Source organism: Corythoichthys intestinalis, chromosome 17 (genome assembly GCF_030265065.1).
Source record: "Corythoichthys intestinalis isolate RoL2023-P3 chromosome 17, ASM3026506v1, whole genome shotgun sequence".
Lineage (NCBI taxonomy): Eukaryota > Metazoa > Chordata > Actinopteri > Syngnathiformes > Syngnathidae > Corythoichthys > Corythoichthys intestinalis.
Genome location: NC_080411.1, coordinates 37,906,758 through 37,921,860, shown reverse-complemented (window position 1 = coordinate 37,921,860; position 15,103 = coordinate 37,906,758). Strand labels below are relative to the sequence as shown.

The 15,103-nt window shown below is 40.0% G+C and overlaps 1 protein-coding gene across 3 annotated transcripts in view; it reads right to left on the bottom strand.

Moving 5' to 3' along the window:
* The window catches only part of arrdc1b (arrestin domain containing 1b), a 56,443-nt gene extending 46,520 nt beyond the window's left edge, over positions 1 to 9,923 (bottom strand). The window contains exon 1 of one of the 3 annotated variants that reach the window (XM_057818439.1): positions 9,719 to 9,923. In XM_057818439.1, coding sequence (XP_057674422.1) covers positions 9,719 to 9,836 — 118 coding nt within the window. In that variant the 5' untranslated portion in view covers positions 9,837 to 9,923. The remainder of the gene's footprint in view (positions 1 to 9,718) is intronic. The other 2 variants (XM_057818438.1, XM_057818440.1) reach the window with 2 other exon arrangements.
* Positions 9,924 to 15,103: the final 5,180 nt, after the last annotated feature.

Below are 15,103 nucleotides of genomic sequence, written 5' to 3'. Positions count from 1 at the left end.
CTTTCATCACTTGAGGTAAGAAAAGATTTGCATTGTAATTGATTTTTTAATTTACATGTATTATTTTGATGACATTTAGTGTTGAATGATATAAAATTAACCAGGACCCTAAACTGGATGAAAATGAATATCAAACAAGCCTACATGAATTTACTGATTTATTTCATATTATTTGAGAACCACTTTCCATCTAGTTTACGAAACAAATTGTTATTACTGCCATTTTGATACAATAAGCTATAAAAATGGTTTGAATAGCTTCTAAGATATATAAGGTTATGTGCATGATAATTATTGTAGCCTACATATTAAAAATAGATAATTATTGCATTTTTAATTTCTATACGTTCAATTAATATTTTTTTAATTCACTCAACACTTCCAACACAAAAAGATTTCAACTCAAAAGCCATTAAGTAACTAATATTTTTTGTTTTATTTTGTCGTTTTAAAGGTATGGAAGAATGTGACTGAGTCCGACATCTCAAATGCTGAAGAAGATGGTGGAAGTGCTCAAGCCAATGCTTTTGGCAACAAAGGTAATATACGAGGAAAAGACACACCAATTATTAGCCTGGTACACCAGACTCAACGCTGTTCCAGCTATTGAGTCTGGCCACCCTTCCCACGGAAACAATTTCCAGGGCGGAGCAAGCCACAGCATACAGACAGCGGAGTGGACCAATCAGCGACGGGCAGACGTGACGTTAGTAAAATGGCGACTTCAGGATGACGGACTTGCGCGCGGAAGTAAACATATGAAGAGAGCGGAGTTTATTCGACATGGCTAGCGCGAGACAGATTGTTGTCAGTGACTCGTGTCGATGTGTTTTTGGTCATTTAAAACTGATTTTACCGTGGATTGGAACATATTCTCGGCTCTGCCGTTCACCGTCTGTGTTGCTGAAGGGACGACTTTCGACGCGCAAGAGTGACGTTGCTCGTGAAGAACACGTCACGCAAATAAACGAATCTGATTTGTCGATTGATTTTGTATCTGCTCGAAAAGGCCGTCAATGGGATGGGTCCCAGACTACTTCTCTCTGTTTGAAAAATACAGGGAGAATAGTCTGGCAGAGCCAGGCTAACCAATTATATCATTCCCCCACTCCAAGCTCAACTGCTGACTGACACCTACAGCACTGTTAAATTTTTAAAAAAAGATTTAAAACTTTAAAGAAATTAAGGGTGCCATTCATCATGATCTCTCCAAAAGATATCAGTTGTTGTGGTTTGTTTCCTCTATATGTGCAGGTACACAATTTGCAGTAGATTTATATTTTACAGCAATGTTGCACAGAAAATGTCTCACTGTTTAGTAAATTACTTAAACAGTATTTTTTTCTATTTTGAAATATCTTTTTTCAGAAGTTGGGGATCACTGGTCTAGAGGGTGGGCGATTGGGGTTTCTGCTTCTCTGAAGAGTAGGGCAGCAACTAACGATTATTTTTATAATCAGTTACTCGGACGATTAATTAAATGATAAGTCAGATAAATGTAACTTCTTTCAGTTACCTTCACAATTTACCTTGAAGTTGTTTTCGACATGTTGTAAGTAGCAATGAAGACTAAAATGGATGACTATTTCCTTCAACTGTATCGATTGTCAAATTCGTCGGCAACTTATCTATTAATCAATTTAATCGATTAGTTGTTGCAGCATTATTAAGATGCTAGTTTAGACAGTAAGATATCCGAAAATTGGGGAAAATCTGAATTGTTTTCCAACGTAAAAGCAGATTTTTGTTCATGTCCTACTTTAACTTAACAAAAATATATTGAATATATACAACTGAGTAGTTATATACGTTATAATTTCAATCATTTAGACAAGTTCAAAATGAAGAAGGTCCTGAACGATTAATCGGTTACTAAAATAGTTGTCCATTTATTTGCTAATCGATTAGTTGTCGATTAAGCGATTAATTGTTGCCCCTCTACTGAGGAGTCTGCAGGAATCTTACAACAGTCCTAAATTACTGGCAGAGAAGCAAGAATGTTGGTTTTGGGGGGTGGGGGGGGAAAGGATGGTTTGATATTTGTGACTACGAAGCTCCTGCAAAGATTCCGACTGTGGTTAATCTTTGAACACACTGCACTGACTGGCGTGGAAAATGCCTCTAAAATATCAAAGGGTACAAAATCTTTATTGTGATTGTAGTGTATAACAAAAATTGGGGATTGTCAGGGTATGGAAAGCAATCGTATGTACTAAAGAACAGTATTACCTCTTCTTCTCCTCAACATATGCCAAATAATGGCTTTTGTACAAAACGCATAATCAATAAAAATATCTGCCTAATGATGTTATCGTCAATATTCTGTTTCTAAAATATTGAGTTGAGTGCGTCACAACCGCAAGCACGAAATGACAGCCCAGACAAAGGAATATACAGTACATATACAGTCCACCTTCATATGTCCTGAGCAACTAAATTCTCTGTAGCCCGTAAACCATCTTGAGTCTGAATATGATGTGCAGTTTTATTGTTATGGGGGCTTGCCCCCTCTTAATGTACATTAGTGGTTTAATTCCATCTCCTGTAAATTTAAATGCTATTGCTTGTCCCACTGTCATCTCACTGAGTGATCCAACCTTAGCTAGCTAGAGAAGAAAAGTGTAGGCAACAGAACCTACTATATTTAATTAACTGTCTGTCTAACCTGAGAAAAACAACTTCTAATCCAAACACAAAACCGAACTGGCATTGACACAACAGGGAAACAGACATTTTCCTGGTTCAGATAGTCTTGGGGATTGGATTATCAGCAGTCATGCTTGAGAGGCGCTGTAGCATTGAACGCAAAATGCAGGCTCAGCAATTATAGCACATTAATTTTGAAAGCCTGAAATGGGAGTGCAATGCAGCTTAACTAGAATACCTGTATGAAGAGGTCCGGGGACTGCAGTACGTTATTCCGACTATCACTATGAAGCTGGTGCTAAAAGTGGTAGTGTGCACACAAAGCAAATATTTTTTTTTGTTGTGGTGCAAAATCGTGGAATACTTTGGCAAAAGAAAAGTTATAGACGGCTATGGCTAGAGGAGGAGGGCCAACCAACATGTAGAACATGTTTGGGGAGAGTGGCAGCTAAGAGGCAATACCTCCAATATGATTATGTGTGAAAAATGTTAATATGATACGAGTCATACACGGGTGCTTTTTATGGAAAATAAATCACTTTTGTTCTGATGGTAATATTGTTGAGCTGTGGCTGTGAGTTTACCTTCACCTAAAGGACTGCATTTATTTCAATTTTATTTTGAATATTTCAGTTATTTTTTGTTATTTAAAAAAATAATAATAATAACTTTATACTTATATTCCAATTTTCTAATATGTTTTTAAAAATAAAAACCCTTTTCAATGTTAAAAAGTTTTTTTAAACCCAATAATAGGGTGGTAGGTGGGTCCCACACTTTTGCTGTATGGCGTGGCTCCTGGGATGTGGCCTGCCCTCTGCCTGGGCTACCAGCCGAAGGAGTAGGGGAGGTCGGGGCTCCAATGTCACGTGGCCCTACGGTGGCTCCTCGGTGTTCTCCTGCTTCCGCCTACCCCTCTCTTCTCTCCCTGGGTATAAGCCCAGCGCTCCAGCACGGGTCGCTGGCTGGATGGCAAGGTGTTGGCTGGATGTCGCCTGCGCCGATGGGGGGGCCCTGCCCTGGGCTTGGTGGGCCCCTGGGGGTCCCGCGATGTGCCGTGCCAGTTGGGGGACTGCGGCTGTGGCTCGTGAGCCGGGTGGGCGGACGGGGGTGGGCGTGGGGCTTGGTGGTGCGTCCCCTCTTCCCATTCCTGAAGGCAGGTTGATGTGGGCGCGGGTGGCCCGGGGGACCACCGTGGATCCCTGGGGGGGTGACGGTGGCCCCCTTGCTGGGCTGTGGTCCTGGGGTGGCGCCCACGCGGCGTCTCCGCTCATCTGCGTGGCTATCACGTGATTGATGGGATTCGTGCATGGTTGGATGTGATTGGGCGCAGTCGGGTGGAGGACCTCGGTGCCGGGATTGGCGATGGGGCGGCGTAGACTGGGTTGTCAAAAAGGTCACACACACAAGGGATTCACACGATTGTTGGGTTCCAGATCGCAGGGCTGATTTGTGTACTCTCCACCCCTCCCAATCACTTATCTTCTAGACTCCCCCCGTCTCTTTCCCTGGTTAACAGGCCCCCCACATGGTGTCAACCGGAAATTTTTTTTTTTTAAACTGCCTTTATTTTACTTTAAAAAAAATAAAATAAACACTTAAAATGTAAACATTTTCGACTATTAAAATGCCTCTTAGCTCTTTGGCAAGTGTAGTGACTGACAACTGAAATACACACACAGTAGTAAAAAAAGTTACTTGGCAAAGTAACTGGTGATACCTTTCATGTTTTTTTTTCATTAAAAAAAAAAAAAAAAAAAAAAACATAGTAACCTTTGCTATGTTTGGAGTTCATTTAATGTTGTGACTCAACCGTTAAAGTTGATAAAATTGCTCCCGTTTTTGCCTTAGTTCCCTTCTGTCTACTTTCGTCATGTGAAAGTTTCAAAACTGTTTCATCCTTTAAAGATAGACTCAAGTCAAGATTTTGCCGATTTAGGAATATTTTGGATAAAAAGTTGCTTAGGTTCGCTCGGAATGTTTACTACAACAGAGCCTTTCTGAGAGGTTTACTGCTCTAAAATGGCGGCTGTTTACTAACGCTACCGTGTGTCATTTCGCATGTAGTTCTATATGCATGAGATATCTAGGCGTAGATTGTATGATGTCGGCCACAGTCAGGAAATATTGGAGCCGCCTAGCATCGCGTTTGCTACAAACCAAACGCGTGACCAAATCCAAACGGATGAAAAAAAACAAAAACGCAATTCACGAAAAACGTGCAGATTTTGAACGTAACGTACGGCGTACACATTTAAAAATCAGTGCTCACTTGTACAAATAACGCCGAGACCGTACAACTTGACAGGTATGAATTATAGTGGACCGTCACAGTTAGGTAGTAGCACTCTGTAGCACGGGACGTCCAACTATCAGCGGTCAGGGCGAAACTATGTGCTTTCGCGAAATCATCTTCGATGGCTTTGCGTGCCATTTCATAAATGTTGGGGATTATGTTGTTGGCGAAATATGTCCGCGAGGGAACAATATAACGCGGGTCAAGCGTTGCAATTAAATTAACTAAGCCCGCATCTTCAACCACGGAATATGGTTGCATGTCTTTTGCAATGCACATCCCCACTGCGTGGGTTATTTTCTTGTGTTTTTCTGACCTGATATTGTAAGGCTTTTGGAACGCCTCTTCTATAGACCCGTGTGTTTTCACTGGTGTCATCTTCAGGGTTGTCCTGCTCTGAGAAAGCGATGTCTGTGGGTGATGCCGGCTGAGGTGCCCAAGTCATGTTAGAAGTGTTGCCGTTAGCATAGGGAACAAGCGCTAAGCAATGCTTGCAAATTGTTTTTTTTTTCTTCAATATTTTCTCTCCGTCTGCATTGTAGTCCACGGGGAAATTGAAATGTTGCCACACCGCAGATTTGAAAGAAGCCGGTGCCTCCTCAAAAATCGGTCTGTCGACTCCTCCGCTCGCCATAACTTGTTTTGTTTTCTTTCTTGTTTCACTTTCACCTCGCTCGTAAGCGAGAGAGGGTGTTACTCGGCTCCTATTACACAGGTGCTTGACAGCGATTGGACATTTACTCGCGGGGCGGGAATTTCTCCACAGCTGCGCTTCACGTCACACACAGGCACACAGAGTTTGACCAATTCATTCCACAAGCGTTCGGAATAAATTACTGTAATTGCAAAACCAAAAAGGCGCGGTTCATAAAGGCATATTGAACCGTACAGGGCGAACCGTACGGTTCGGTTTTGAACCGCAAACCGTTGCACTGCTAATACACAGTACATATTCATAGTTAGCGTAGGCGCTCAATGTATTTCTTGTTGTTGTTTGTGTCTCTCTCTCCTTCTTTTCTTCTGTTCCCCCATAACTCCTTCCTGTTCGCTGCTTTGCCTTAATTAATAAACGAGGTATGTTGAATGATGACAATGGGAATATGTCATACTCCAATGTGAAACATTAAAACTGATCAGACCAACAGGACCCTCAGAATTCCATTCTCCGTGTCAAACAGCAGAACAGGACAGGTTTACAAAAAGATAATAATAGTGAAAAACTACAATAAAAATGAATAAATAAACACAGATATCTCAAAGTAACACATTTTAGAGCTGTAATTGCAATACAGTGTTACTGTCAAACTGTGATATTTTTACTTAAGGTTATCATACCGTCAGATAGAACAGGGCGGTAAACCGAAAATTTACCGGTACCGAAATTCTTCACGATAACAGACGTAATTTTGACCATGTCGTTAAATTCGGTAATTTAATAAAACAAGAAAATATAGTCTTTTCATCCCGCTTTGACGGTGTGTTGTTAGTAGAGGTGTGCAAAATTTCCGATTCTTAGATTATTCGCAATTCGGCCGTGGAAGATTCGAGAACGATTCACAAACATCCAAATTCCGATTATTGAAATATGCCAAGTAAAGCGGAAGTACAACACATTCAGCGCGCCGCGCGGTCTTCGGTACACAATGAGGAAGAACGGAGCGAGAGTAGCTAAACATCATGCTTCTCATTACCCGGCCCCTCGAGTAATGCCAAGGCTCAACTCACGGCTCTAGCTCAACTCATGCCACCAGATAAAAAAAAAAACCAACAACATACCTGACTGCTGCCGAAAAGCTGCTACAAAGTACATCCACATAATGTTATGGTAGATATCATTTATAGAGGACTAGATGCACTATAGACTCGGTAGCGTTGCAGCACATCTACAAAAAGCTAGATGCGGGCGTTAGTAAACGGCCGCCATCTTAAAGCAGTACACTTCCCTGCAAGGCTGTTGTAGCAAACCTTCCAAGCGAACCTAATTACCTTTTTATCTAAAATACTCCTAAATCGGTAAAATATTGACTTGAATCTATCTTTAAAATAGTTTTAAAACTTTCACATGTCGAAAGTAGACAAAAGGGAAATTATGGAATAACAGGAGCAATTTTAACAACTTTAACGGTTGATTGACAACATTAAATTAATTGAATGTAGTTTAAAGCTGCTGATACAGAATGGGGACTGGAGTTTTTTATTTACTGTTATTTTTGGATATTTGTTTACTGCTATATGTTTACTTGATACTGAAATAGTAGTTTGGTTTAGCCTGAGAGTATTTTTGAACAATTTTGGAACTAATGTACAAATCATTTAAAAAAAAAAAAAAAAAGGAGGGGGGTGCATCAATAATCGTTTTATAATTGAATCGGAGCCTATGAATCGTAATCGTAATCGAATCGTTAGGTGCCCAAAGATTCCCAGCTCTAGTTGTTAGGCTATGTTCATTCCCCTTTAAGAAAGCAGTCAGTGTGCTTACGTATGGAGCCACGTGGTTATCAGGAAGCCAAACAAACACAAGCCCGGTAGGCTAACGCTAGCGGCTAACGCTACAAGCAAATGTGATGGAGTGTGGCTTAAGGAAGTTTCGCCAAACTTTCCCCCGACATTAAGTACACTCATGGCGGCATCCAGACAGGCTTTCACCCGCTGTCCTCCCTTGTTCTCACGATTTCCGGAGAGGGTGCTTTCAGTTCTTTCTACTGGTAGCCAGGCCACAGGCTAACGCCAGTGGCTAACGCTAGCGGTTAACGCTACAAATGAACGTGATGGAGTCGGATAGCAGCTCTAACCTTGTCAAAACGGCTAAACTTAATGAGTGGATTGGGCACGGACTGCGACTAGCAATTAGTATGTCGCGTTATTTTGTATCTCTGTCTGTGTGTGATTTCTCTGATAGCTTTTGTGATGGTAAGCATAAAGTACAACCCAACAGTGAAAATTATAATATGACCGTTTAATGGCCCAGCTATTTTTCTGTATTTGCTTAATTCTGTGTCATTACTCCCATCATGAAATCTTAAATGTCTCATTTGCAGAAGATCAATATAGCTTTAATGTGTCTGTGTCTGTGTGGGGGGTTCATGTGTGCTTTGATGTATTAAAAAATGCACTGGGAAAAAAAACCTGAAACCTTGAAGTAAACACTCGTGTTGAGTAATTATGTCACAGAAGCCATTAACAATAAATTGTCTTTTTGAAGTGTACTGTTCAAGCTATAAGTCATTTGTTTTACAATGACATGTTTGCACAGGCATATTGATTTTGACAATGTACATTGTTCAAGCCATACAAGCTGTTATAAATGTTCATACTTGAATTCTTATTGTTTACAATAAATTTTTATACACCAGATGTTTAGTCTGCATGTACAATTGTTAAATAAAATTGAAAGCTGGTAAATAAATCAACTAGAAACGGTTAATCTGTATTTCATGCATTGATTCAGATTTTCAAATTATATAACAGTCCGCTTGGGCGAATTTATCGTAATTTATCGTTATCGAGGTAAATCTGCTCAATTTACCGTGATACGTGCTTAAGGCTATATCGCCCAGCCCTACCATCAGAATCTCTTACCGACACATGCCTAGTGTGAACACAATCAGACACTTGGTCGAGCAAATCAGAGACAAAAACTTGCCACTGGACTATAGGCTATTTTCATCGACAGAGACAGGGTCTTTCTTATCAACAGCCCACTGATTACTGATGGCCTTGGTTGTTAAACTGGACATACTGGCAGACATGATTTAGCACATCATCAGACACTGCTGAAGGGAAACGCCAGATTTGAAAAACTTCTTGACCATAAAAAAGGCCGGCAACAAGCCTTAAGCATTTCTAAAGCACACTAATCTAAAAGTTAGTAGACATGTGAAGGTGAGTCACTTTGCCAGTACCACCACCATTTCACAGTTCACTAGCTTGGAAAGGGAGATTACAGCCTGGGTTAGTCATTTTCTGAAGATAGAACGCAACTCGCTTTAACTGGTCATTCAGAAACAATAAATCCCACTGTATTTATGTTTTTCAACAAGCGTTTAAGTTTATTAAAGCAGGACCTAGAATAAATCTGCTTATTTTCTTTCGTCCACAGGTGTATTGGCTCCAATTCCTGTTACAACATCAGGCTGTACTGTAAGGAAGCTGTTGTCACACATGTCGTTACAGTGTTAAACCTATTTGCAAGTTTGAGAAGAGACTTTTAGGCAGTTGCCACAGAACTACAGTATATTATTAGAACATCAGCTCTCATTTTAGGTTGAACCCATGTCAACTGTCAGAACAATCCCCAAATGGATCATTTTCACCATACAATGGACCCATTGTTCATATCAAGGCCAACTACTGAAATCCTTCACCTTAGTAATATTCTTCTTTATCCTAGAATTGAGCGCCCAATTTTACAGTTCTACCAGAAAAACATTTCAAATGCACTTCCTAATCTCCTATCGCAAGATGAGTACCACCTGCTTATCTGTCATGACTTTTTCTCTAAGTTCCACAGCCAAACAAGTTCATCTCGAGTAAAAACAACAAGTAGAAACCTCTATCAGGCCGGATGTTGTCCAGGATGTGGCTTGTAAATGGCATAACATCAACGACTTATTACGAAACCATAGAAAATAAAGGGTGAATACACAAAAACTCCAACTTAAACGGAAGAAAAATATACATCCCACATTTCCGCAAGCAACGATAAACTTAAGTCAGAATTTGCGTGTGCCTGAGCGCTTCTTCCGAAAAACAAGACTCCTATTTCAGCAACATTACCTTTGTATTGCAGCGAGTTGCTCAGCCGTATTTTCACAGTTCCGCCGATGGACTCTCCCGGACTGTAAACCACCTTATTGTTGGCGAAAGTAATGTCAAATTCTTGAAGCTTCCCCATGACTGCGCTCCGCTACACGTTCTCTTTGCACGAAGACGTAATGCTTGACTCTCACCTGCTGGCTGCTGCGAGGAGAATTTACGTCACTAATAATCATGGGAGGGACACGCTGACATGTCTTTCTGGCAACATCAAGGCAAGCTTGTTAACGTTTGACCTGTAACCCCGTTCATTTAAGAGTAAATAACTTAGTTTTTTTTCATTAACTGTTTGGACGACATTGGCGGCGCTAGACTTCCAATCCATTTTTGTCTGGATTGGGCGTCTAGCGACGTCAATGGCACTGGAAGATGAGCATTCACAACCAGTACTCCGAGTACAAATACAATAGTTACAGAAAATTGTGATATTAATATTGCCAGATATTTATAATATGGTCGTTTTCTTACGATGCATTTAAAAAAAAAAAAAAAAAGTTTACATACCGTAATTTTCGGACTATAAACCGCTACTTTTTTCCCTCATTTTGAATCCTGCGGCTTATAGTCCAGTCAGATTCAGAATATTTATTGTCATTGTTACAAAAGCACAACGAAACTTTGTTTGGAGCATCCATACAGCTAAGTTGATAAAGTGCAAAACCCATATAATAAATACCCGTAAGTACCAAGTGTAAACATTGACACAGTATTGGACATAAAGGTTGGAAAACAAACAGTGTTACCCTTATAAACCGTGTTTGAGCAAATAGTGAAAATTCTTACACCAGGTTTATTGTGGGGATTTTTTAAAATACGTAAAGTACGTAATTTTCTCTTACACAAGAAGCCCACAAACAGTTTGAGAAAGCATGTCAACAAAGCACATAGATTACTGAAACCATGTCCTATGGTCTGATGAGACGGGCGGGCTTTCTTGTGTACCGTCTTCAGAAGAGGCTTCCTCCTGGGGTAACAGCCATGCACACCAATTTGATGTAGTATACGGCATATGGTCTGAGCATTAACAGGCTGGCCCCCCACCTCTTCAATTTTGCAGCAATGCTGACAGCACTCATGTAACAAGTCACATGACATTTGGAGGGAAAATGACAAGCAGTACTCAATTTGGACATTTAGGGATGTACACTTTTTATAGGGGTGTACTCACTTTTGTTGCCAGGGGTTTAGATATTAATGGCTATATTTTGAGTTATTTTGAGGGGAAAATAAATTAACTCTATTATGTAAGCTGCACACAGACTACTTTTCATTGTGTTAAAGTTTCATTTTGTCAGTGTTGTCCCATGAAAAGATATACTTAAATATCTGCTGAAATGCGAGGGGTGCTCTCACTTTTGTGATACACTGTAAGTACAACAAAGATTCAACATCAGCATAAAGTCATGTCAGTGCTAAAGTGCAGAGCAAAAATATACCTGATAAAAAAAAGGTTATAAATCAGTGCAAAAAGCAGATCAGTTAATCAAGTATACTGGTCGTCAACCAATGGGTAAGGGTCAGGGAGGAGGAAGTAGTGGGGAGTGCCATACTGCAACAATGCAAATAAGTTCAGAGTTGTTGTTGTTGGTGGTGGATGTGGATTATTGTCCGTAAGAGGGGGGTAGAGAGGGGAGAGGGGCAGAGTTCAGTAGCCTTACAGCCTGTGGATACAGACTGCGACCTATTTGTTGATTTATTTGGTTTTTACTAGAGGTAACACTTTATTTGCCAGCGGCGTCATAACACTGCCATAAGACCGTCATAATTATGAAATGACATTATCATGAGCATTCATGAATACTTATGATAGATGTCTTTAAGTGTCATCCAGCAAATTATATCACTAACTCTATTTATGTCCAGCTTGGATCTTTTACATCCATTCAATAGGTAGATCATTTGCCGGATGACACAAAATGACATCATTCATCACAGAACATGAATTTCAATTTGTTATTTACAGCTGTAGCACTGCAATGCCTGCTAGAAGGTATATTAGACGACAAGTGATGACAGTAGGTGGCAGTAAAGGTTGACTGTCTCCCCCAAGAGAACAGTGATGGCCAAATGAAGCTTCTTGAAACAATGAAGCTTTGCAGTGAATCGGTTCAAAGCTTCATGGTGGTTCTTTTGGTTTTATCACAGTCTTATGATGCTGCTGTATAATAAAGTGTTACCGGTTGATATCTTTTGGTGTAAATATCCCATAATACAGTGAAGACAGCTGCAGCTTATAGTCCAGTGCGGCTTATCTATGAACAAATGCCATTTCCGTTTCAAATTTTCAAACTCACTACGGTGGGAATTCGTTTCGCAAGGGTGAGAGTGACTGGGAAAACTTGGCATTAAATTGGAAATCTTCGCGGAACGCAAAAATTGGCATCTACTTCTCCACAGAAAACCTGCGCGCTCACACACGCACGCACATAGCTGGATGCTTGTATTTACGAGCATGGGCTAAGATACTAACTGGGTAAGTTAATTTTAGGGCTGTCAAACGATTAAAATTTTTAATCGAGTTAATTACAGCTTAAAAATTAATTAATCGTAATTAATTCAAACCATCTATAAAATATGCCATATTTTTCTGTTAATTATTGTTGGAATGAAAAGATAAGACACAAGACGGATATATACATTCAACATACGGTACATAAGTACTGTATTTGTTTATTATAACAATAGATCAACAAGATGGCATTAACATTATTAATATTCTCTTAAAGTGATCCATGGATAGAAAAACTTGTAGTTCTTAAAAGATAAATGTTAGTACAAGCTATAGAAATTTTATATTAAAACCCCTCTTAATTTTTCGTTTTGTTAAAATTTGTAAAATTTTCAGTCAAAAAATAAACTAGTAGCTCGCCATTGTTGATGTCATTACGGCATGCTCACTCCCCAAACCCATAAAATCATTTGGACCCAAGCGCCAGCAGAGGGCGCCAAACAACAAAAAACAAGTAACAAGCGGACATTACACTGCTGTCATTTTAATCTGAGGGGGGCATGTGCGTTAATTGCGTCAAATATTTTAACGTGATTAATTAAAAAGATTAACTACCGCCCGTTAACGCGATAATTTTGACAGCCCTAGTTAATTTTATTGCTGACCCCGCGTTTCGGGGTCATTAACATGCCCCCCCGCCACTAAAATCAAACTCTGCCAATGGGAATAGTGAATAGAAAAAATATATGGACAGTAGCACCTCTATGTGTGGGTGAGTGAGCGAGACCTATTACACACTACATAGTGGCATTAATTCAATAACAATAAAAAAATATATACATTTTACCAGATAATACAAATAAATGCAGCCGTGCCGCAGTTGGTAGCTCGAGTTGTCCTGGGCCCGGAGGGTCAGTGGTTCAATTCTCGGCTACGACTACCCACTGTCGAAGTGTCCTTGGGCAAGGCACTGAACCCTAATTTGCCCCCAGTTGGCAGTGCCTTGCATGGCAGCAGCACCATGAATGTGTGCTAATGTAAAGCGCTTTGGGCATCGTAACAACGTAGATAAATGCGCTATATAAGTACTCTCCATTTACCAAAAAATTAGAAATACCAAATCATCACATTTAGATTCATACAAACACCGGAGTCACAGAAAATTCAATAAAGGGACGGATTGCAAATATTAAATCAAGATTAAAACGAGAACTTAAAAGACCTTTCTAGATAACGTTGTGAAGAGATCGAACAAATATGGTTGCCTATAGAGAGTATAGACACACGGATCAAAATAGCCATGCGGGGTAATTACAGTTACTAAAATAGAAAACTATATAAGAGAAAATTACGTATTTTTAAAAAATCCCCACAACAAACCTGGTGTAAGGTGTAAGTTTCACTATTTGCTCGAACACGGTTTATAAGGGTAACACTGTTTGTTTCCAACCTCGAGATGTCCTCCTCACCACACACCCAGGTCAAAGAGGAAGAGTGTGTGGGCCGGGGGGCGGGGGTTCATGGCGGCTTAGCAGGACAGAGACGGATTTTTAAAAAAGGTATTTTCGGTGTTCAAGTAAAGTACTGTACAGTCGGCCAGCACACACATATGCACCTCCCTCCGCTTTGCACGTGCCAGTTGTACAATATATTGGTTTTGTCTCTCCTTAGCAACATGCAGCAAAACATTCTCAAATGCATCTTGAATTGAAATTACTTTGTTATAAGAACCACCCGTTCCTGTTGATTATCATGCGTTTTTGGCGACTGTACGTCATGCCTTGATAAGCAATTGCTGAAGATACATGAATGTCAGAACAAAACAACCCTAAGGAACATGATTTTCTTTTTCTGTTCTTTTTCTATGTCAAAACACTAGTTTTGACATACACCAACACAGAGACACATGAAATATTTCAATTTGTAGCAGGCCACCTTATAGTTATGTTTTCCCTTGGATGGCCATCATTGTGGACTCATTTATATTTACAGGTACTGTATGTTCATATATGGAGTTAAATATAGACAAAAAAATTCAATGATACCTGCAAATCAGAAGCCAGTAGGCCTGTGCAATATATTGTTTGAACATCGACATCACAATGTGCGCATGCGCGAGTGTCACATTGCAGGACATGCAATTGTTTTTTAACATGTTAACTTTTGTTTTACTTCATAAAAGCAGCAAGTGTGCAGATCCTAGATCCCTTTTATATACAGCAAGCCTGGATTAAAAAGCATTATATAAATTAGGGATGGCCCCGATTCGATCACGTGATCGGAAATCGGGCCAATCGCGCCATTTTTCAGTGGATCGAAATCGGGTGAAAACGATGGGGTTTTTAATTTAAAAAATACATTCATGTTTTTCTGCATCATGCTCGAACAGCGCCACAGCCTCTCATGCTCCCTCCTACTAAGCAGTGCGACAGAACTTTTGTTTTTTTTTAGTCACCAGTGCAGCTGGTGTTTGGTACTTAAGAAAGATTGACAGTTTCGTAGCTTTCATCTGGCCAGAGAAGCCACGGTAGCTCTACGATCAAAGGCACAAATGTGTTAATCATCGTTAATCTTTCAGCCCTGTCTGAAGTGTGATGTGCCAACCATTCATTGTGTAAGTGAGAGGTTGTTTTTGGCAGTGTGAGTGAATTTGAGTGGACTCATTTAATAAAGCATTTAATAAAGACAAGCATTTTTCTATGTTATTCTTGTTTTAAAATAATTTACATTATGAAGGCAGCATGGTAGGACAATGGTTAGCACGTCCACCTCACAGTTCTGGGATCCGGCCTTTCTGTATGGAGTTTGCACGTTCTTCCCATGCATGTATGGGTTCTTACCACATGCCCCAAAAAAAACATGCATGGTATGCTGATTGAACACTCTGAATTGTCCGT